Consider the following 25,145-nt stretch of genomic DNA (forward strand, 5'->3'; position numbering starts at 1 on the left):
GGAGGTTGCGCTGACGCATGTGCACCGACAGCCATCCCCAGCTGCTGTTACATAAGAACTCCCCCCCGTTTACAGCTCCCATCCAGGGCACGATGGAGAGGCTTCTCTCTCTCTCTCATTCTATTTGCATGCAGCAGCACTGCTCCCGTTTATTTATTCATCCTCACGTTTCATCTTTTCTTTTAAAGCTCTTCATCGCTGAAATAATGAGACCAGCTCTGTGACCTTGTTAACGTTAAAAACGCCTCACACACTTTCAGCAACGCACACATCGTTGCTGTAATAAAAAAAACGGAAAGGAGATCAGGCTTCCACAGGCACAATGGTCATAAAGCTTCTTCAAATGCAGTCATATGACTTTACAGGCTTTTTTTTTTTTTTTTACCTATTCTCTTCTGATCCGTGATGTCCAGCTCTGGCTCAGTGTAAGGCTTTAGCTCGTCCTCTTCAAATCCTGCATTGATCCATCGATCTTTCATGATTTGCTGCAAAAGCAAAGTGAGACAATTAGAGCCAGACTCATGCTGAATTTTACTAAAACAAAACACTAATAATGACAAACCAAATATACATAAATATTTCCAAAAAGAAATGAGCAGCCCGAAGCTCTCATTTATTGGGGTCCCAGTGGTGGCATCTCCATTTGACGTGAAGTTGAATTTAAATAAAGCCACAACAATCAATAATCCCCAAAGCTATGCTGTAAACATACAACTATAAAAATCACACTTAAAACAGACTAGGTTGTTAACTGTTAATCTGTTCTTATGAATGCCTATTAAACAATTTTAAAAGCCAGAGATTATACAGGAATATCTATTCCTATAATATATATTGTTTTGGTGTGCTCCCTGCAAGTTTTAAGTTAATTTAAGCACCAACTTCTGCACTTTAAAGAAAAGGCAGAGAAGAAAATTGCATATTTCATGTGTATTTTGTTCTGGCCTTTGACAGCAACGTCCATATTGTTCTGCGCTGCATCTAATTTGTTTGCACCTTTACTTAAATTTTGGAGCTGATCAATTGCTCTCCGGGGGTTTTAAGAGAGGACAGAGCCTAACTAATTACCGCTGGCCCTGCTCTGATGTAAGCAGAGCTTCTGATATAACCCAGGCCAATCATGTGGCATCTGAGGCCAACGCATGTGGCCCTCACAGTCCAGCCAACAACATTTTGGATAATTCACTTACATTCAACAAGACACAATAAAACTGTTTCCTTATTATAAAAAGCTGAAAGATGTAAACCAAACCTCTTTGATCAAATGTCCCATTTAAAAAAACAACAACACAAGACTGCCTTTAAAGCTGATCAAGTTTAGAGCCCATGTGCTAAAAATGTTCGTGAAAAGAAATTGTGTTTTATATGTTAATGATGCACTGCTGGGTGTCAGGCAGAGCTGCACGATCACAGCTAGAAAAAAGATCATTAACACTTTTCTGACAATGTGACTGCCGCTCTGATTGATCTGTGGAGCAGTTCTCTCTCCGTCCTCTCTGCCTCTTACATCAAAACAACTATTTTTATCCCAGCAGACACTCTAAAAGAAACAAAAATGCCCAAATATTTTTAGGATTATCCGAGAAAGGAATTGTGGAAAATGAAATAACGCTGTTTAACTTGTATCTGTCAGGGCATTTCGACACATTATGACCTTTAATAAACTTTATTCAGAGGTCAAAACTTGAGCAACACTTCCGGCCACAAAGCCAAAACGTGTTAAATCTAATTTAATAAATAAATTGGGTATGACATGCAATAAATGTCCCACAGCTGAAATCGAACCGGGGTCGTTGCAGTCATATGGCGCTGTAACCTTTCGGCTACCGAGGCGCCCCAGTGATTTTTGCATTTGTGCAGACAAAATCATTAATTGTCTATTTTGGTGAGGTCTCAGTCACGAATAAACCTTTAAAAACCGTACACAGTCTATTGATACCAGCTTAGACTCGACTGAGCTGGTTTTAAGTGCCCTCCACTCATAGATGAAGGCAGAGAAGTGAACAAGAAAGACTTTGGTACAAACACAAGGATGATGATGCATTACAGAAAGAAGGAGGAGAGTGTGGGCCAGGCGCTCACAGGAAACCGGACACTGTGGGCGTCAGAGGACATGAAGAGGGGGGTGTGGATAGATGGCATTCTCCGATGGTGCAGACTAGCTGGGGGGAGTGAGATAGGAATTGAAAAGGTATATTTACATTGTCTGCGTCCTCCCTCACCTCGAGAGTCCCCCGCTTGGCCGGGTTGAGCACCAGGAAGCGTTTGAGGAGGTTCTCGCAGTCCGTGGACATGTAGAACGGGATGCGGTACTTCCCCCGGAGCACGCGCTCCCGCAGCTCCTGCAGGGAGAAGAGCCACGACCAGGCATCAGCAACGGCACTTAAACATGCAACGGGTCACATTTTGGAATGCCAACTGAACATCGGAAGAAATCAACACATGGATTTCCTCTTCATGCTGGAAGAAATGTGACGCAGTAATAGCTTCTAAGGTCTACATTTGCTTATATCTAAAAAGATACACACTGGCAGGAGCAACTTAAAGTGGCTCTGATGTCTGCTTTCACACCATCATTACACAGCTAAATACTTGAGTCACATATAATGAAATTGTAGCCAGTGAACCAGAACTGTAAGAGGTGGCGAGCGCTTACAGAATTATTTGGACAATTTGGACCCAAAGACGTACAGGTCTACACACGTACTGCCGAGTCCAACACCAAAAATTAAAATACCAGTACACACTTATATCACCCAGGTAACCAGCACCTTGCATGAGTGCGTGTATGAAAGAAAATATAATAAATCTACTCTATCATTTACGTAACTTCATAATCTCTTTAGGGTCTTTAGGGAATACATGAAAATGAAGGTCCATTATAGAACAGAACGGTCTGGTTGTTACATAAACATTATTTATGCATCCCAATTTTTACATTTTAAAGAAGAATTAAAATACAAACGTGTGTGTGTTTTCATCACAGATCACACTAGCCTCATTTATGACCACAGTACTCCGTATGTGTCTCTGATGTTTTTGTGATCGTAAAGATGTCCCGTTTCCGATTCAGATTTTTAAACAACATTATGGTAGATGTTTAAACTGCAGCACGGCCACGGCCTCCTACCTTGAGGTTCTGTCCATCGAAGGGCAGCGAGCCACTGACCAGCGTGTACAGTATGACCCCCAGGCTCCAGACGTCCACCTCCGGCCCGTCGTACTTCTTCCCCTGGAAAAGCTCGGGCGCTGCATACGGCGGGGAGCCACAGAACGTGTCCAGCTTGTTGCCCATAGTGAACTCGTTGCTGAAGCCGAAATCTGCGATCTTGATGTTCATGTCTGCGTCGAGGAGCAGGTTCTCCGCCTGAGTACAGACACGAAAAGGTTCACCTACAGCACATCTATCCAGTTCATTACTGTACATCAGCTCATTCAGTCGTTTTTAAACCGATGGACATTCAAAGTGTATTCCTCAAAGCTACTTAAAGTATTTTTAATTCAGTTTCACAGTCAGGGTTGGGATTTCAATTAATCAATCTTGTCATCTAACCCTCAGCATGAAGCACGTTTCTCAGAACGATGAACTCTTCCCTTAATTGTTAAAAAAAGTCTTCCACTTGCCACTTTCCCAACCAAGAGTTTAAAACCCAAAGATAATTAATTCACTAGAATATACAACAGAGGAAAAACAGCAAATCTTCACATTTTAAAGGCTGGATGAAAACAAATTTGGGCCTTTTTAGTTCATAAATGACTTAAAACAATTCAAAACATCAAAACTGTTGCGGATACATTTCTCTGCGACTTGACTAATTGATTGATCCTTTCTCACAAATAAAAATGAACACAACTAACACTTCATATTCATCAAGTGATCAGGTTTGAAGTAGTCTGATCTAATAAAAACAGTTAACATCTCATTTGTGAATCAAAGTGTTCTAAGCGTAGGTGAGGATTTCAAGTCCAACATCTGCTCCCATGCAGCTGTAGGCCAAAGACTAATTAGGAGGCTGGAGCAAAGAGAGCAGGAGGAGGAGGAGAAATCTTCCACTGAGCCCGAGGATCAACCATGAGGGGATAAACAACACTCATTGTAACGTGGCTGACCATAATCACTCCCACCGACGGTGAGATGAAAACACAGAAGCATCAATATTTATACCCCGAGACGGAAAGCGGTGTCACGAAATAGAGGAGGTCCATTTACAATGCAACGGGTGATGTGGTGCAGAACATGTGAGCAGTTCAGAGGGGACACTCATTTGTGGCATAATGAGTTTTGAAAAGATGGTTGTACAGCTTAAAAAAAAAAAGAAAAAAAAAAAGGAAAGGGCAAAGTAGTGCCTCATTAGCAGCATATGCAATGTTTTTGGAAATAGACGTGCTGTGTTAGAGTCGTCAGTGGGAATATGGGAGTTGAGACGAGAGTGATAAAACAGGCAACACTGACATCAGCTCCCTACACTGTGACCTTTCTATCCAATAGGAGTCAGAGGTAATTAGCCTCAAAACATGGAGACAGATTGTACATTGAAACTCTTCAAAAGGACGACTGATAAACATGAATTTGACTAAAAAGGAGTCATCATTTTTTTTTAGCTCTATAATGCAAATTATAATCTTAAAAACTAAGTTTTCTGCAGCTGGAAATCGGAGCTAAAAACGTCATTAAGCCTCCAAATACTCACAAATATCCCCAATCGGTGATGTTCACCGATATATCTGCACATATATTTACCGGCTCCATATCACAGATATATCAGTACACAGTATCTGGAAACTAGAAGTTTAGGTAATAGGAGGGAACTAGATAGGTTTTTGGTTTGCAAGGTAAAACTGTGTATAAACTATACACAAGTAAAAACTTATTTTCATAGTAGTTTTGGACATTTAGACATGCTTACATTGTCACAGGGCATTTGTGTACTTGTGTTTTAATTAAGGCTCTTCTACCTTTCAGATTTACTGTTGCTCAAATGTTTGAGACCAAGATCAATTGAAAATGTCCTGTGTCAGTTCATGTCTTTGTTACAATATTTTTATAACCAAATCGCAGGAGTTCTTGCTAAAAATGTATGTATAATACAAAAATAAATCGGAAAATGCGCGTTTTAACTAGGGCTGTCAAAATAACAATTAATCTGAGAAAAAAATAATGCGTTAAAAAAAAACCCGCAGATTAATCCATTCCATATTAATGTTCAACTCGGAGCCGTTCTAGCCACCATTCGACTGTAAAATGAAGGCGGGAGATGAGAATGTGCTGCCTGGATCATTAATTGGAACATTTGCTTGTAAAAAAAAAACCCTGGCTACCGAAATCTGGTGCCACTGATATGTCTGCACTTCTCTCTGATGATAAAGACGATACAGACAACACAAACACCGCTGCACGTGACGCTAGTTAACACTATACTCGACAGCAGCTAACGTTAGCCTACCGCTAGCTAGTAGCTGGATTAAACGCGGTTAAAATGCTGACAGCTAACGCTAAACGGTGTAAAGTGTGACTGTGTTTTACTGTAGAGGATTCAACACCGGGATGTAACAATCTGCAGCTGCCGTCGGAGAAACAACACAGACGGTGCGTTCAATGAAACTGGTAAACTACAGCCTCGTGGTGCATTTGAAGTTATTGTAAATGTCTTTTACCATCTGGTGGTTGTTTGTTGTTCAACAGCAATTTACTAGTGAAATAAGTTATTGTTACACATTATTATTAAATCATTTAATTTTGACCATATGGCCTTAGCAATAAACAAGCCGTTCTTTAATGTCACCAACTGTTTAGTACCCTTTTTTTTTTTTTTTTACTTTCTTAAAAAGTATCGGTTCAGGCACCGTTAATTATGTATGCGATTAATTAATCACAGAGCATGTAATTAATTAGATTACATTTTTTAATTGATTGACAGCCCTAGTTTTAACTCTTAATAACCCAGTACTGTTCAGACTCTTGAAATGGATCGACATTCACCCTGGTTGGTTGATGGTCTTATCTCAAAAAAACTTAAACTCAGGAGAACACAGATGTTGATAATAGTTGCACAACAACCCATCATGTAGCTGCAGAGCATTCTAGTCGATGGAAGATTCTGTCAAGTTGATCATGTTCTGCTAGCAGCCAGTGTGGCTTCTCTGAACTCACCTTGAGGTCTCTGTGAACAATGTGCTTCTGGTGGCAGTACTGCACCGCCGATACAATCTGTACCATGGGAAAAAGACAAGAGTTTAGTGAAATGGCTGGCACTCTGTTCTCAGACTGTGATAAAGGATGTGGTGGAGGAGGAGGAGGAGGAGGAGGAGGAAGAGATGTGGCGAGGAGTGTGAGCGAACTGGCTTTCTCTGTGCATAATATGTATCGGTCTCACAGTCCAGATAACAGCCTGCACTAATTCTACAGAAAGGCTGTGAGGCTTTATCATATCAGGGCAAACAGGGGTTTGACACTTTTGAAAGGTTTACTCCTCCCAGTTAAGATTTAATGTTCACTCCTCCCAGTTAAGTTTATTTATTTCTCTTTGTTTTGCATCTTCAGCTCTAATTTGAATAGAGCAAGGTGTTGAGAAAACATTACCACGGCTGTAAATCTATAACATCCACCCTTTGCAGCTCTGTGATAGAAACCCCTTTGCTAGCCTGAACAGATTTGGAGTGCATGTACTTTGTATTTGCAGTACAAAAGATCCACATTTGGTTGGCTCCATTTTTGCTGAAGCCAATATTTCCAAATCCACACTGCTGCAAAATGCTGCTGCCTTCAGAAAGAACAGGAACTGGCAAATGACACCAAACCATCATTGAAAATGTTACAAAAAGGCACAAGTTTTGTGTGTGTGTGTGTGTGTGTGATATTATATATATATATATATAAAAAAAAAAAACACTGTATCATGGTTGTTTATAGTCAAACATGAAGACTGGGATTGTCTGTAAACAGAGTATGAAGATTCTTTGAAGACGAAGTGGAAAAAGTTCATAAAGTAGAACAGCCACAACTAAATAAGATACATTTTCACAGAACAATCACTTAACATGTTTTAGCTGCATGACACGGTCTTATCTGATGAAGCCTAAAAACTGTGGCCATGTTCGGTCATACAATTCAAAGACAAAAAGGTTTTTGAGTTGTTTGCTTTCTTTTCGAGATTTGAAAAGATGTTGTCATGCCTCACTAACATGCAGTTCTTTGCTAACAGTGACTACCTCACAGTAAGTGTGGACAATATTTCTCAGCAACAGACATTTGTTAAGAAAGGTCTCGATTTGCAAATTTGGTGTCGTAGAAGTTTTGACCCATCTCAGAATGATGAATTATTCCTTTGATTGTTTAGTATACAAACTGCTAGAAAAGATTCCTAGAGCCCATAGTAATGTCTTCAAATTAACAAACAGTTCAAACCCCAAATAATTGCCTCTGCAAAATAGCCTCGGGAAGGAACTTGTTTTGGTGGAACATGTGCACCGGGCGGCGAGCTCTGGAATTAAAATGGCTGTTGAGGGTGCGATGAGAATTTCTCTCAAAAAAAGATTAATATAATTTCATTGTCAGTTCTAGCTCGGAGGATGTTTCCAGAATCGACAGGAGTTTAGAATGCCAACACAAAGAAAGCAGAAGGTGAGGGACATCCGGCGAAACCTCTGCCGGCCCCGGAACTATCCCGTAAATGAACCGTTGTCAATATATAGACTAAACTGACAGCAACAGAAATGTATTAAGACATTTTGGTGTCTCTAGAACTTCTTAACCTTCCTTTGAACGCAAAATAGTAAAGTTGCTTATTGTCAAACAAGACTCGATGCCTTTGCACCGTGTGTGTGAGTCATTGAGGGGTGAGTGATGGGGAAAGAAGCAGGTCTGGACGTTTCTCATCAGTCTTTAAGACAACAAGAGACATTTCTGTCCCAGAATGAGGACAGAGGATGGCGACCTGTGTGAGGTAGAGCCGGGAGAAGAGGTGTGAAACCAGAACACTGCAGGGGGAGAAAGCTGGGTACCTGTCTAAATTTAGCCCTGGCCTCTTTTTCCTTCATTCGTCCATGTGCAACCAGGTAGTCAAAGACCTCTCCTGCAGAAGAGACAGAGAGAGAGAGATACAGAAGGAATTAGAAGATGACAAAGACCGCAAAAGACAGAAAGAGCAATGGATGAGAAGTCAGAGAATAACGAAATGACAGAGAGAAACAGAAAGTGACTTTCAACTTCTACGAATAAGCAGATACAAATAACTTCACAATGAACTTTTCTGGAGCAGCTGGCCGTCACCCATGTGCATGGTTCCAGGGCGTTTGTTGACCATATTGAGGGCGAGCTCGGTGCTGCCTTCTCCACACTGAGCCCCTCCTGGAGGCACAAAGCTGCTGCCCATCTCTGCCCAGGCAGCAGACCCTTCCCTCTGCCCACACTTCACACTTCCAGCCAAAACGTGACTACGCTTGCTTGTGTGCTAATTAAACTTGAGTGGTTGCCGTGTGTGTGTGTGTGTGTGTGTGTGTGTGTCTCCATACCGAGGCGAAAAAAGAGGAACTAAACAAAAAAAATAAGCAACCAAAACGCCTCCCCCACTTTTCCTGAAACCTCAAAACCCTCCCACTCTCGCCGCTGACCTGCAGAGGCGGTCAAAGTGTACATTTTGTGCACTTCAGAGCTCTAGAAAACCAACAATTTGTTGCTTCTCTCTGACTCAACTGCTAAAGACAGAATGTGGCAGCTAACACTTAGCATGTCAGAGCTAAAGGGCACAGCGTGTACGGTTCATGGGGGTTGAAATTAGGGAAGAAAACTGGAAAGCAGGAAAGAAATTGTAGCCTTGCTTTAGAAATGAGAGTGCCATTAAACAAACAAACACACAAACACACACACACACACACACACACACACACACACACACGTAAAGAGAAAAACTAGAACTTTGGTTCATGTATGAATGGGAGTTGAAATTATGTTTAAAACATTTTCTGGCAGCATGACCTTCCTGCAGAATTCAATAATGCTGAGGCAACTTCTCAAGTTTAAAAGTAAAAAAATCACAAACTTAGGCCCAGTGGGGCTTTGAGCTACATGCTAACATCAGCATACTAAACATAAGCAGGTATAATGTTTACCACGTTCATCTTAGTTTAGCATGCTAACACCTCTAATAAATCACTAAAACAAAGTAGAGGTGAGGCTGAAGGGAATGTCTGTATCATCTGTATGTCTGAAACACCCTCGGACCCCAGAGGGAATATTAAGTAAGTACTTGGTCTTTATATATTAAAAAAGTATCGGTGCATCCCTATAATTTACCTTTACAGAGTCATCCCTAAAACAGAGACCCAGTCACAGACAGTTATGAGTTATGAGTTATGTGGGGCTACAGAGGAGGAGAATCTCCACCAAGTGGCCGAAGTGTGTTCATAATCTGGTCGAGGCCGAACAAGTTAACTTAATAAAAACATAGATGTTGATAAAGTCGACGTTTTGGTTTCAGACATGTAGAAATCCATGGAGCTGATGGCAGTCCACCAGCATTAGTTTCCTGCTTTGTGTTTCCAGGGGACCTATTTGTGTCTCTGCATTGACTTATGTCACCGTCTCTTTCCATGTTCCAACCTTCAGGGAGCAGCTTGAAAGTTTCACACATTTTCAGAAACTATGTTTGCTTAAGCATTACTTTAGGGGTCAGTATGTTCCTCGGCAAAAGAAGAATGCGAATTCATGCTCGGTTTCAATTGCACTTTTTCGCATTTTGTTTCATCAGCTTCTTTAGCTCAAAATTCAAAAAGTTAAAATTTCGGGTGTATTCACACTACATGTGGATGGAAACGCACTTAGTGTTCAGTCGATACACTTCCAATTAATTGCCAAATTACATCCTCACCAGTAAACATTATAGAAAGAAAAATTGGAAACAATGGACCCTTAAAATAAAGCGTTATACTCTATATATTATTGTAAAGATGCTGATTTCATGTTTCATGTTATGGACTTAACTGCATGTCCATATGTTCTGTAAGCAACCTCAACTTAAACAACGGCACGAGTCATCTCTTTACGCTCAATCATACTGTAAACACCACTCAGATTTATGTTCTACATTTGTACTTTCAGGTAGAAGCAGAGTCTGCAGACTATATGCAGCTCCCAGTGTGTATGAATTATTAACGCACACATATATCACACTCTGGTGTTAATAAATCATACTTATGACGTTTGGGAGCAGCACACAGCATACAGATTTCTATCGACTATATCTGGTCTTCTGTACACCAGCTGTGTGTGCATTTCTTAGTCAGACATGGGGAGTTTAGTGTGCAGCAACAAGATCTTGACATTCGTATTTCCGTCTCACCTCCACTGGCGTACTCCATCACCAGGTAGAGCGTCCTCTCCGTCTCAATCACTTCAAAGAGCTTGACTAAATGGAGGAAGAGAGAGAGAGAGAAGAAGAAAGAGAGCGGAAATTATAAATTAAATTATTTCCTAAAGATGGAGGAGATTCAGACAGAGATGGTAACCTATGTATGGGCACAAACGGCAAACATGTTTCCAAACAGGCACCTAGAGAGAAAAGAGAAAGTGAAGTTACGTGGATCTCTGTGTGTGCGTCTGTGTGTGTGTGTGGTGATCATGTAACAGCATTGAGCCGAGCTTAGCAGCACTCAATATTTACTGTACAGTACAAAAGCTGCAGTGTGTTCAGCTCGAAGGTATAAAAGAGGGAAGTGTGATGAGCGGCTGAGGGCTGCACTGCTAAATATAGACAAGGTGGGAATGAAAGACAATGAGGGAGAGATGGTGAGTGTTGGCTGCTGAGTGTTTACTATCACCCTGTTAATTATAATCACATTTCTGCAGAGGAAAATCATGGAGCGCAGGGAAAGGAAATTAAAAGGAATTAGCGGGGAAACGCGTCTCCAAAACCAAACACATTAGGGAAGGTTTGTCTGATGTACACAATCTGTGTCTGTGTGTCTGTGTGTGTGTGTGTAATTGAGTTCACGTACAATAAGAGAAAAACACATTTTGGAGCCTTGAGACTTTTTGGAGGCTTGTCGCCGGTCCTTATGAACACCACTAACAGCTGAAATGATTAGTGGCTTCATCAAAAAAGTAACTATTTGGATAATGAATTGAGTTTTTTTTCCTCAGGAAAAAGAAGCCAAATATTTCCAGAATCCAGCTTCTTCAATGTGAGGATTGCTGCTTCTCTTTGTTACAACTTTTGAAAGAAAATGTGCTTTAACCTACAAACTTTTACTATATTTCAACCTCACCCACAGTACTTTATGTATTAATTTATTAATTTAATTCCAGATTATTTTCCGACACGTTTGCCTTTGTGGACAGTTGAACAATGACAGTAAAGGAGAAAAAAAAAAAAAAAAAAGGTCCGCAAGTCGCAATCAAACCATGGATGTCAATTACCTACTGTTAATTTACTTGCTTTAAAAGTGTCTTCTTTTGGTTTTTTCTTTAAAAACATCTTGTTCTTGTAGTCTATGATATTAATAACCTTAATTTATTCTTGTTGTCTTGTGCCTTAAGAAATTGGTGACACTTTTTTTTTTTTATTCTTTTTTTTTTTAAATTTTAAATTTTCTGTACGAAACACGAAGTGAAGAGATCAAGAAACTATTTTCATTATCAATTAGATAATGAAAATAACTGTTACAACCCTAAACATCCCATGATGCCATTTCTCATCACTGCTGAGCTTTTTGTGTTATTGGCGTCTCGGTGCTGCAGTGGTTTGTTGTTAGTTGGCATTTGCTCTGGCAGCCGGCTGTGCGATGCTAAAGTTTGTGCTGCTCCAGACAGTGTGCTCTCTTTGTTTAAAATCAAAGCGGCTTCATTTTCTAATCCCAAAACAAAAAGTAGAGAATAACCTTCCAGTTTTAGTCACATCAATGGTCCACAATATAATGTCCCAGATGTTTCATCAAACATTTAAATTTTACATACTTTCTTCTTTTTTTTTGGCATAGGCTGCAGTGTTTAAGCTTCCCTCATGCTTTTGATGGCGGCTATATTTACACAAACGTTCACTTTTGCCAGGAATGTTGGATTTTAAATAATACGTCTGTGTGAACAAAAACAAAATAAAAAGGAAATAAAAAAACTGCTCAAACAGCAGCACTTATAAGTTAAGGCAGGCTGATGAAATCCATGCTGGCAGCATGTTGATCTTCACTTTTGGCACAACAATATTTTTTAACGTCTGAACTTCCACGTGTGGAACTTCTCAACTAGTCCACCACACATTTCTCCTACATTACTTATATCCAAGTCTCAAAACACATGTGAAAGGATGCCGTTAGTGCCAATATACTGCGTTTATGAAGTGTATGATGCACTTACCTATATTGGGATGATTCAAAATCTTCATTATTCTAACTTCTCTGAAGAGCTGAAATGGAAGAGGGAAAAAGAAAGTTTATAGTTCACTCTGTGGGTTTCAAGATTTTATTGACATTTCAACTTAGTTAATAGGAATATGTTTTGATTTGGTGAGCTCAGGACAGCACATACAGTAACTGACAAATACAAAAGGAGTGGTAAACTGAATTCAACCCCTCTGGATTAAAAAACATGATATTAAAAACGAGAAATAAGGAGGAAAGCGCCGACAGCGTTTACACTAAAGTTATTAAAATGTCTGTCCATCTTGAGGGGTAGTTGTCCCTCTTTACAGTTTGAGCACACAAACAGAATTTTGGGGACTATTTTCAGTGTGTCAAACTGTACCAATATACCACAGCATTAAGGAAAAAAAAAAAAGCATATAACAAATATCTATAAAATGTATTTATAAAGCGCTTTCCACAGATAATCACAAAGTGCTTTACATAAAGCATACATTATGATAGATGTGGGTGTGTGGAGTGCCCCGTGAGCAATCGGCCATTCAAGTCATTATTTGATCTTCCCCCAGCCACACCGCGTCCCAGAAGCGTGCGTGAAGCAGGTCTATTTTCACACGAGCCGTTTGAACAGCCGGACGGGAAGTGAAACGACGAGACTATCCAGTCAGTTTGCCAAACGACACCCCCCACTATAGTTTATGTTTCATCTACAACACCACGGACAACGAGAGATTAATCTTGGAGGTTGAAAAACCTAAATATGACATCACTGATCTTTTTTATTTTTTATAAAAGGACAACACCAGAAAAGAGAAGGTACGGAGTTTAATTACAGGAGTACATGGAATGGAAGGTAGATACTAGCTTAATAAAAACGTGATTGTTCTGTAAAGTAGCCTATAGAGACAATAAAATCTGCGAGTTGGGCAGCAAGACGCTCCGCTTCTGATACGCTCCCGGTGTGGTATGGTGCGTGGCGGAGGACGGAACAAAAGCGGAAGGCAGCGCAGGCGCGCCCAAGCGGGGAATCGGAGTTACCTTGCAAAGCTCTGTGTTAATGTGAGAATCTTAAATATAAATAATTATATTTGACAGGTAGCCAGTGGAGAGACTTGAGAACATGGTTTGTGTCACATTGCTGGTGACAAGGAAACCCGTAATCCGGGAAAAATTTGGACCAAAATTTGACAGGACAGCTAGGTGAGAAAGGGGGAAGACATGCAGGAAATCGTCACAGGTCGGATTCAAACCCTGGACCTCTGCGTCGAGACATAAACCTCTCAGTATATGTGTGCCTGCTCTACCCGCTGTGCCAACCTGGCCACAACACTGCTGTTTTTAACAAGAGATGAGTTCAGAAACCCAAACACTGGTCCTTGTGCTGTACCAACATCAACACATTGCACAAGGAAATGTGATCATTTTGTCAGCGCCGAAACACAATCGCAACAGGATCCCGTGCAGCAGCACAGAGTCGGTTTGATCCGGCCTGAGAGGATCTGAATGAAGCTAAACATGCACCATCACATCTCCCGCCTCTGCACTAATAACAAGACACTCAGTCAACACACGCTCTCTTCCCCCATCAGCACTCAGAGTGACCAGACAAGCAGATTTGTAACGGCCAAAAGTGCTTTTTAGTCTTCCGTTGTACGAGGCACAAAAAGGAACTGAGTGCTATTTATTATTGATCCGCTGTTAACTACACCTCGCCCTCTTCCCTTCCATAAAAATATAAAAAGGCATCAATGTTTCATGAGGCAGGAGTAGCCACAGTGTGGGCAAGTCGTGAGGCTGCGCAGCCAGAAAACACACACACACTAAAATACTCCCACCAAACCAACAAATACATACAGCAGAACATGTATTTCCAAAGTTATCGGAGCTCAAAGTGTTCAAATTATTAATTTTGTTTGAAAAACATTCAAACAAACTGTTCCATTAATTAAAACACCCAAAACCATTGTTAAAGCATTAACCACCAAAATGACTGACATTTTTACTTGCTTACAAGATTAATTATTAAAAATTGTTCATTGGAAATGTTCCAGCAGCACTGTTATCTTTTTATATATATTTATGTGAATACCTTTCTACAAACTTCTTATTACACATTTACATTTAACTGTTATTGTAACCCTGCCTACCAACCACAATAGATTTTATTTTTAATTCTAATCCTACATTTAGCCGATTTCTATACATATTTTGTAAGAACATTGTTGGAGGGAGCCTGAGATCTAAGAATTTCTTCACCAAGGACTGCTTCACTGTAACTGCCGTGCATATAGTCTATATCGACGACGATTCATTTAGGGAATTGTTTCGGTGCCGACGAAGGATCCACCGGATGTCCTTCTTTTCTGCCGGATGTCCGGCAGTTATGAGATGTTCTAAACTCCGGTGGATTTGTGAGGACTATGGTTAACTGCTCCTCAGATCTCTGCAGGGTAAATCCAGACAGCTAGCTAGACTATCTGTCCAATCGGAGTTCTCTGTTACACAACTAAAACAACTTTTGAATGTACCCATGTTCCACCAAAACATGTTCCTTCCCGAGGCCGTTTTGTAGAGGCACCGTGGCTCTGTCCAAAAAAAAGCTGGGGCGTCCCGATAGGTGACTGCTATGGTTTAGTTCACAAACTGAGCCAGGACGAGTCTGGCTGCTACGAGGAGGAGTAGGAGAAGAAAAAGAAGAGCCTAAGGTCTCTCCTCACTGTCATTACACTCTGCCTGTAATACCGATCTGCTCATCATTACACTGAAAATACTCTGTAATACTGAGTAGTAGAGAGAACAGATCTGTTTTTGGTATTTAGGTTGTCAGTCTGAGACTAGCATATTAATACTTTGTTACTGACAGTCTGTAATGTCCTGCAGAGCAAAAACAGTCCTTTTGACACCTGGGTAGGTTTAAAGAACCAACATGTACATGGAAATACTTTGTCAGGTATGTTAACAGAATTAGTGGAAAAAGCACGCGATGATTCACCACATAATGGATGTAACAAGGTAAACCTGCTGGTGATCCAGTCATACCACCGCGATGATGCAATCAAGCTGTCCCGATTACACAATCGCTCTTGTGATCTAGACAAAGCACCTTCAGGACAAATGACACACAGTTTGAGGGTGAAATCACACCTTTCAGTCGCCTTGTTTCAGTCCAAACAATAGGGGGAAACTGCATTTTCCTGTTTAGGTTGCATAAATTATAACTTATCGGAGGCTCGTAAACAAAAATCCTGCAGATTTTGATCATTTACTGCACGTTTCTGGGAAACGTTCATCACACCAGGTCAGAGAGTTAAAGGCGAGTCACAACAAATGAGATTACAGCAACATCAGCTAAGAACGATGGACGTCTGTGCAACTTCTTTTGCTGTAAGTGACCCCCGGGGTTTATTTCAGGCGAGAGAAAAAATACCCAGACTGCAGTTTTTTGTTAAGCTCAGCGTCCTGAACAAGGGAGACTTCACAGTGATGTTATTTGGTCTCTCTAATGCTCCAATTTTATTGTTCCCATCTGGACACACAAATGAACCTGAGGGAATAAACACTCTGGTTCAAATAAACTGCTCCAATCACACTGAGATCAGGAGACTTTACAGAAAACGGGTTGATCTCAGACTTCTGAAGTTACGAGGCCACAGATGAAGAAATGGCTGCTTGGGATCGGCCTGCAGACTTCAACAGAACAACAAACTTCAGCAACAGGTTAGGAGTTTGAAACCTTTCTTGCCAGGTCGGCCTGTGACAACTATTACATAACTGTCTAATCGCAATTTTTTGACATAATCACCAATTCTTTGTTTAACCGCAATTCATCGCTAAGATTAGCTAAGGTCCTAAGGGGTATCACTGTTGATGGTAATTGTCAGTTTTATGTTTATTTAAGACACAAAAAAAATGTTTTTATGATGATAATAAAGAGGCGTAGTTTACTTCATATGCCGTGTACCTGTGATATTACAATATCTGGGTCACATAACAGTGATATAACCAAAAGATGTATTCTGGGATTCATTCAAAACTGTAATTTGTTATGAATATCATATGAATATGAAGCCATGTCTATTGGTTACTTCTCATCCCTGGTTGTATTTCTATTTCAGTTGCAGTTCAATTAAAAACTAAATGTACGCGATTGTTTCATTTGAATCATTTTTAGAGGCCTGAAAAAGTCAAAATTTATAGTATTTCACAAGAAAATACTGAAAATGTTGTTAGTGGTCACCTTAAAGCAGTCAAACTGTACAAAATCTGTATATTGCCTCCAAGTTGAGAAATGGTGCGATAAATAAAATCTAAAGGCTTTAAATAACTGCTCTGAAACCACAAAACCTCAGCCCCGGGAGCAGGTTGTTTACATTTAATCAAGACCTCCAAGTGTCACACTCCCTCCCTAACTTTTGACCGGGACAGGTTGAATTAGGAAGAGAGAGGAGGGGGAAGAAGAAAAAACAGAATGGGAGCTGAGAGCAGTTTGCCAGGAGCCAGTGACAGATGTGAACGTCGACTCAGCTCCTCTAAACTATTAAGAACAGAGGCTGAAAATAAACATTTAGGCTTCAGAGACGATATCCCCCGCTATCAGCCTCTCGCCAATTCTTCCAGTTACATAAGAGGTCAGGACGCAGCAGCGAAGGCTCTGATGCAAGCACTGGCTCAGAGGAAAGAAGAGAGCAGAGCAAAATAAACACCGGATCATATCCCTCTAAACTCTGCCTGAACGCTTGAGCTAATCTAATCCATGTCAGGATTTCCTTTAACTCTGAATATTAAACTCATCAACCAAAAAAAGAAAAAGAAGGAACACAGAAAGTGAGCCTATAAATGGAAACATGTGACAGGAATGGAAATATTTAAAGTGCCAATCATGAAAAACTATACTAAAAAAATCTCTTGTCAAGTGTGTTCCAGTTCCTTAAAATAAACATGAAAAGAAATCTCAGTCCCTGGCGAGCAGCTGAAAGATAACCCAACAAATTCCTAAAAGTTGTTTTTTTTCCTAGACTGTGACAAAGCAGTTACCTAAAAACAACAAGGACGGCAGACAAAAGCCTGGCGCTTTGTGTTTCCGTGAACAGCGGCGTCATGACTCAGTGTTTTTCTGTCAGCGCCGTGTCACAGCCAACGCCAAAGGGCCCGGGCCTCTGAGGATACAAAGGCCAGAATCAATGGAGCTTTGGAAAAACTGATGGAAAACCACTAGCCGATCGCCGAGAGGGACGAGGGAGAGGAGAGCCTGGGCCGACGGGTGAGCGGCTGAACATCAACACCTAACACAGTGCCCGCAGCAGCAGCCGCTGCCGCCACGCTCTGCCCCCTTATCTCTGTCTGATGGGCACGAAAGCCTCCGGAGCTGCAGAGTCGATATCGCTCTGACTTCCCCGAAACCACTTCCAGGCCGAGAGACCAAGCCAAAATCGACAGCGGCACGGCTCAAAACAACCACACGCACATCTCCATGAGTGTAGACAAAAAAAAAAAGAAAAAGAGGAACAGAGTTATGGGCAGCTCGTTCTCAGCTCACTGACTTCAACTGTCAGGTCTAACTGCTTTTCACTGCGTAAAAAAAAAAATAACAATCCCATTCAGTTTCTTTTGAAAGGTTAATATGGTAAACAGTTTCCAGCAAAAGGTGTTCAAATGAGACAAATCTAAATCTTGGAAACATTATAAAAGTGGAATAAATACTTAATATTTAAATTAAATAAATCCTGAATTGGCAAAGTACTTTACTTAATTACAATTTTGAGGTACATTTTATGCTACCAGTACATCTTAGAGGGATATGTTGTACTTTTTTACGTTACTACATTTATTTAACAACTTCAGTTACTTTAGAAAATCAGATTATTAATACAACATATTGGGGCTGCGCAATTAATTACAAATGTATCAAAATCGCAATATGGACTAGTGCAATATCCAAATCGCAGGTGGGGCGCAATATTTGTTAAAGGCAAAATGTGTGTCAAACCATTCTGAATGAAGTGTTGTGGTGCTGCAGAGACGTCCCGGCCTACAAATCCTATCCTATAGACTAAGTCCTCGCAAAAATCATACTATAATCATTTTCATTTTAATATCTTTCAATGAAAATGAGAATAATGATACAAAATTGATCAGTCTCTCCAATATCGTCAATCATATCGCAATATCAGTCAAAGTAATCGCAATTAGATATTTTCCTCATATCGTGCAGCCCTAAAACATATACATCAACTGATCAATTATGAGGCATTATAGATTAAGCCAGCAGTATATAACATAATTAAAATTAGCCCCATCTTTACCAGCTGCAACACAGTTATAATCCAATAATGTAATATGTATTATTCTGAAAAAGCGTAGCGAGTTCTTTTACTTTAGATACTTTAAGTATATTTTGATGCCAATAGTTTTGTACTTTTACTTAAGATTTAGAGTACAGGACCTTTACTTGTAACAGAGTATTTCTACACTGTGGTATTACTACTTTTACTTAAACCCAGTTCAACGAGGGTTGCGGTGTTACCAAGCGGGTAAAAGCCAACTCCAGATTCACTCTCGTTTTGGAACGAGCTCGGCGTTTCGCCTTCCTATATTTGCGATTTTTCCGCGCTGTCTGCCTTTTCCGTAGCTTCCTCTTGGATGCGTGCTTACGATCTGGCACGTGGTCGCTAGGTTTTTCTAGAGGTTGACGCCCAGAATCTTCCCGAACAAACCAAAATGAAAACAGAGGATCCTGCCCGAGGGGAGTTAAAAGTACTTTTTCCACCACCGACGGTGATAAACTTCTTTTACGGCCTCAGGTTAGGTTTTAAAAAGGAGCGTCACAGTCCAAAGATTTCAATTCAAACCTAAGAAGGACAGTCAATGTAGAGCTGAATCATCTCCTCCACTGCAAAAGCCTCGCACTTAAATAATAAAACGCTCTTAACTCTATATGGAGAACACATGCTCAGTCCCAGCATGCCCTGCTTCCCATTTACACAATTAATACTCAATCTGTTGTGCTTCATGAATTTATAAATTAATTCTGCCACAGAGTGAGAGTACAACGTGACAGCGTGAGAGAGAAGGGGGGTAAATTACCTTCTGAAGGCTGTTTGGGTTCAGCTGCGTCTTGTCTATTATCTTAATTGCCACCTGGGGAGAGAGAGAGACAGAAACACAAAATCGCAAGTGAGTTAAATAAGACATAACAGCATAAGTGTGAAAAAGGGGAAGTGGAATATGAAAAATCAATCAAATAGCAAAGAGACAACCACACAGAGAGGGAAACTGAATTTATCTTTATCATTTAAAAAAGACGTTACAGCCAATCTGAGAGAGCAATATGACCCTTTCAACTTCCTCCTTGAGGGGGGGGGGGGGAATAATTGTACTGCCAAATAATTAACAACAGAATCAGAAAGGGATTGAGGGGAAAAGGGCACCAACGTTTCGTTAAAATGTCGTACAACGTTAAGGAGAAGCTTGCCCTTTCTGTTCATCAATTATGGAAAAATCTGAATGCTCAGCAGCAGCGACTCAACCCTGAAAGCATCCATTACTGCCAACAAGGTTTGGAGCCATGACTCTGTCAGTATATGGAGCTGAAAGGTACCTGATACTAGCGCCTATACCAAGTTTCTATAAAATCTTTTACTTTACTTACGAAAACAGTCTAAGTTTTGAAATGTTTAATGCCATCCAAACAAGCAGATGTTTGGGCTTCATCATGAATTGCATCTGGAACTGTCTGATCAAAGAAGAATACACAGTACTACAGATCTCACTGAGAATTAAATGCCAGATTTTGACAGTTTTCTCACTTCAAAATCGGTACAAAAGTAGTACAGAGATTTGGCTTGAAATAAAAACTGGATATCGGCCCAGCAGTGTTATTCCCCACCAAAATCGTCAGTAGCGCTCAGAGGGAGTGTAAAACCTGCAGTGAAACTTCAGACTTCTCGTCTGAAAAGAGCCGCAAACTAGGGATGGGCATGATTAATCGACGATCGATAATTGATCATTAAGAATTTTGTCGATCACGTTCATTTGTTATCGAGTAAACTAATGCTGGTTGCGTTGAGTAGTGCGAGTCTTGAAGCAATGAAATGAATTTCACTGTGTGGCAGCAATTAAACATTTTACCACCCGGGGGCGTCATAGGCTACTCAGTTACCTGCAAGTTTCTGTTGATTTCAAAAGTAATCATGAAGGGGCCACGGCGAAGTGTGGCGTGGGACCATTTTGATTTAAAAAAACGACTTAGTTCACTGCAAACACCGCGACGCCGTGTATAAGTTAGTAGACTGGTGCAGAAGTTGTATGCGAGTTATTACTGGTTATTTTTTATTAGGCTTTGTCCGTGCCTTAGATAGTCTTGAGTTACATTTTGACAAAACCTGTCAGATCTAAGTATTATGTTTTTGGTTAAGTTATTATTTAACATGATTCTTTTTATTGACGTTTGACCCGGAGCCGTTCTAGCCACCATTTGACTGTAAAATGAAGGAGGGAGACGAGAATGTGCTGCCTGGATCATTAATTGGAACATTTACTTGTAAAAATCTTCTTCCTGCCAAACCTGGCTACTGAAATCTGGTGCCACTGATATGTGGCACTAGATATAGTATATAGATATATAGTCTGCACTTCTCTCTGATGCTCTGAAACAGACCATACAGGCAACACAAACACCGCTGCATGTGACGCTAGTTAACACTATACTCTACAGCAGCTAACGTTAGCCTACCGCTAGCTAGTAGCTGGATTAAACACGGTTACAATGCTGACAGCTAACGCTAAACGGTGTAAAGTTTGACTGTTTTACTGTAGAGGATTCAACACCGGGATGTAACAATCTGCAGCTGCCGTCGGAGAAACAACACAGACGGTGCGTTCAATGAAACTGGTAAACTACAGCCTCGTGGTGCATTTGAAGTTATTGTAAATGTCCTTTTCCTATCTGGTTGTTTTTGTCGTTCAACAGCAATTTACTAGTGAAATAAGTTATTGTTATACATTAGTATTAAATCATTTCATTTTGACCATATGGCCTTAGCAATAAACAAGCCGTTCTTTAATGTCACCAACTGTTGTTTAGTACCCCTTTTTTTTTCTTTTTTTACTTTCTTAAAAAGTAAATCGGTTCAGGCACCGTTAACTATGTATGCGATTAATTTCGATTAATTAATCACAGAGTAGGTTATTAATTAGATAAAAAAATTGTAATCGAATGACAGCCCAAATAAATAAAACACACACAAGTTTAGCCTAACCTCCAGTTTAACTGCCACAAGTTGTTCTTCTTGTAATTAAGCTCTCATCGAGGAAAAACACGCTGTATTTTTGTATTTTCATTGAATTTTTAATTTATAAATCATTTTTTTTAATATAAAAATATTAAGGATTTATTGATAGTCGATCGTTAATTCTCCCGACGATCGACTAAGAGAATTTAATCGAATGCCCATCCCTACTGCAAACTGATAAAACAATTCAATCGTTTTTACCCTCAATGAACCGTTTTCATACTTCTAATGTAGTGTGTAGAGGTTTAACTAATGGTGGTTCAACTTATTTACTTAGGGCACACAGAATCTCAAAACTCGGTAAACCTTAATAAACCAGGTCAAATTAAATGGCAATACCGACGTAAAATATGTGTAAATCCAACCGTTAGTGCCGACGCTCCGGCTCACAAAGCACATATAGTAGACACAGGAGAGGCTGCGTGTACTTTAAAAAGGAGAAATCCGACCGATATTTACCTGAATCTTGATCGCTAGATGTCACCGAGTACTATCGATAGGGGGAAAAAATGACCAAAAATCGGTGCTAGCAAACTGGAGTTGCTGCAGCTAATGGCCAAAGCTCCCAGTTAGCTAAAATGCCAGTTGTGGGGGCATATTCTAACGAGTGCCTTTGTGCCTCCTAACAAACAAAAAATGCAATTAAAATTTCTGTGCAACATGAACAGGGCCCTTACGAGACAAGATGCGTTTTCAACTCAGACATTGTGAAGAAACGGATTAAATTCCAAGTTTGTACTGTCACCTACCTCTTTTTCCATCGGTCGCTTCACCGAAGCAACTCCAGTTTACTAGCACTGATTTTGGTAGTTTATTTTTTTTATTTTTTTCTATTGACCATACTCGGTCACATCTAGCGACCAAGATTCAGTTAAAAATCGGACTGATTTCTTGTACTGTTTTATAGTATTAATCTTATCTTGCATACGTTTTTACTTTATTTCTCTACTTGTTTATTTGCATTGGTTACAGAAATGTACAGGCTGGTTACAGAAAAAAAACATTTGCCTAACTTAATTTGTTGCATTTCTATTTAAAATAACATTTCTATCTTTTCATCCTACAAGGAGTCGTAGGGAAAGATTACACAGATCTCATGTCTACTCGGTGTGCATTTTAATCGACCTACTTTCTTTCTAAGACTCCAAAACCACAAGAATATTCTTATTTACCAATATTTCTAAGGTTGCTGTTGAAATTCAGCAATTTATCAAAAAGGTGTCCTAAGTGAAGTTTCTCAGAATAAGAGTGTCAAAGTTGATCAGCTAAAACGTGACTTTACTGTGTATCAAATCTGCGATTGTGTCCGTCTCACCTCTCTGCCGGTGAGGATGTGTCGGGCCAGTTTGACTTTGGCGAAGTTGCCCTTGCCGATGGTTTTGAGCAGCCGGTAATTGCCGACGTGGGGCTGCTGCGGCTCCTCGGAGCTGCGGGATCGGACGCCGGTCCGGGCCGAGCGTGTGCTGATCTCCTGACGTCCATTACTGTGAGACGTGTGCTGTGGGGGGAAGAAAAGTGCTATTGTTATTGAATGGTACACGCTGTGACTCATGTTGAACCAGTGTGACGTATCCACTTAGACTCTGCAGAAAATAAACTTGATATTTATAGTTCTGCATCCAGACAAGGAAAGCTTTCCTTCCACCAGATGGCTAATAAACTCGGTGCTTTCTAGGCAGTTTCACCATTTCATCAAGCGAATATCAGAGCTTCAAAACTAGAGGAAGATATTACACTGCTCCTTTTCTTCTTTTCAGTTACTGTATGTTATTTGTGAGGTTTTAAAAAGGTGATAATTATGTCATCTGGCTAATACTTGACAATTAGTTGATTAATGTTGACTCACTTCATCAATGAAATGTCAGAAAATAGTTCCCAGAGTACTCAGTGACGTCTTTAAAATGCTTGTTTTGCCAAAACAACAGTTCAAAACGCAAAGATATTCAGTTTAGCGTCATATACGATCACAAAAAGCACTAAATCCTCACATTTATAGGACTGGAAGCCTATAAAAGCCTATTTTAAAAAATAAAAAATAAAAAACTTCAAACAATGAATCTATCATCAAAATTGTCGCAGATTAATCTTCTGTCAATCAACTAATTGTTTCAGTTCTAAAAATGGATCATTTAAGATGCGAACGGCCAAATGAACACTCGAGTTGCACTGCTAACATTTCTATGAACTTAAATCATAATGAAGACAAACTGATTATCAGTTTAGGAACTGCTTCTTGTGGGTGCTTTTTGATTTGCTTAGATTTCCCTACCCAGAATGCACTGAGAAGACTTGTCCCGTCACTGGCTCCCACATATTAATATACTAAGTTTATTTGATATAGCACCTTTTACAGACAAAGTCACAAAGTGCTTCACATGATAAACATTTGTAAAAAATACAGCAAAAACCACAGGAAAATGACTGAAAGACCAATGAAAATCATTTAAAAGATTAAAACCTAAAACCCAAAGTTACAAACATGAGTCAAAAGCAAATTTAAACAAGTGTGTCTTCAGCTGCTTTTTAAAAGCTTCAACAGAGACTGCAGAACGTAAGACAATAGGAAGGGCGGTCCACAGGTTTGGAGCCACCGCTTCAAAGGAACGGTCACCTTTAGTTTGTAAACGAGTGCGTGGGACCACCAGTAGTCCCTGGTTAGAAGACCTGAGGGACCTGTTAGTAGTGTACGAGCAGGTCCGAGATATAAACAGGTGCCTGACCATGCAAAGCTTTATAAGTCAGAACAAGAACTTTTAAATTGGATCCTGAACTTGATCGGAAGCCAATGTAATGAGTATAAAATTGGAGTGATGTGCGATACCCTGCTGGACCTGGTCCACAGCCTTGCAGCAGAGTTCTGGACCAGTTGTAGACTAAATAACTGGTCACGTTCACGCACAAGTAACTGACAACTTAACTGAAATAAATGTGACCAGGTAATCGTTATCTCAGACAGTTTCTTGCTTAGTTCAGATATTTTTGCCTCATGTCTTCCTCATTTCTTGTCCTGTAGGTAAGCTACCGTAACAAAAGCTCTCAGTTTGTCCACATGCATTAGATTTTGTTATAGAATCATTGTGTTTTTAAAAGGTTGTTCCACTGCATTTTTGCCTAATGTAAAGCACCACTATGTTTGAAAGGTGATACACTAATAAACTTCAAAATGAACATTAACATGATCTGGTTAGCAGCTACAGTCAACGTCATATCCTGTGGTGCAGAATGTCTGAAAACAGGATGTGCAGCAGAGCATAAAGCAACACATGTTTCAAAAAGGTTAATGAAAAGTTAAAAAAGGTACAATCCTAAACAGAAGTCTGGTTCAAATACTGTAACACACTACTGTTCTGATTTAACACAAGTCAATTGTTCAGCAGAGTGGTTAAACCGCCCAGATCTTAATGCATCTTGTCTCAATATCAGTTAGTAGTTGACAGTTGAAACAATATTTAGACAGTTTAAGTTTGAGGCTGTAAAAAGACGTAAAAGGAATATATTGAGAGG

At 40.1% G+C, this 25,145-nt stretch overlaps 1 protein-coding gene across 23 annotated transcripts in view; it reads right to left on the bottom strand.

Moving 5' to 3' along the window:
• mark3a (MAP/microtubule affinity-regulating kinase 3a) overlaps nt 1–25,145 on the bottom strand; it is a 54,832-nt gene that overhangs the window by 23,905 nt on the left and 5,782 nt on the right. For 16 of the 23 annotated variants that reach the window (XR_013503668.1, XR_013503667.1, XM_078277917.1 and 13 more), the window contains 9 exons: nt 22,957–23,139; nt 19,435–19,488; nt 12,347–12,395; nt 10,338–10,403; nt 8,002–8,072; nt 6,152–6,208; nt 3,131–3,367; nt 2,202–2,342; nt 386–485 (listed from right to left, as the gene is read on the bottom strand). Coding sequence is in view for 21 of the 23 variants with exons in the window: in XM_078277917.1 (XP_078134043.1) it covers nt 386–485; nt 2,202–2,342; nt 3,131–3,367; nt 6,152–6,208; nt 8,002–8,072; nt 10,338–10,403; nt 12,347–12,395; nt 19,435–19,488; nt 22,957–23,139 (958 nt within the window). In the remaining 2 variants the exon portion in view is untranslated. The remainder of the gene's footprint in view (nt 1–385; nt 486–2,201; nt 2,343–3,130; nt 3,368–6,151; nt 6,209–8,001; nt 8,073–10,337; nt 10,404–12,346; nt 12,396–19,434; nt 19,489–22,956; nt 23,140–25,145) is intronic. The other 7 variants (XM_078277928.1, XM_078277921.1, XM_078277927.1 and 4 more) reach the window with 1 other exon arrangement.

The sequence above is a fragment of the Sander vitreus genome, chromosome 20, assembly GCF_031162955.1.
Source record: "Sander vitreus isolate 19-12246 chromosome 20, sanVit1, whole genome shotgun sequence".
Classification (NCBI taxonomy): Eukaryota; Metazoa; Chordata; class Actinopteri; order Perciformes; family Percidae; genus Sander; species Sander vitreus.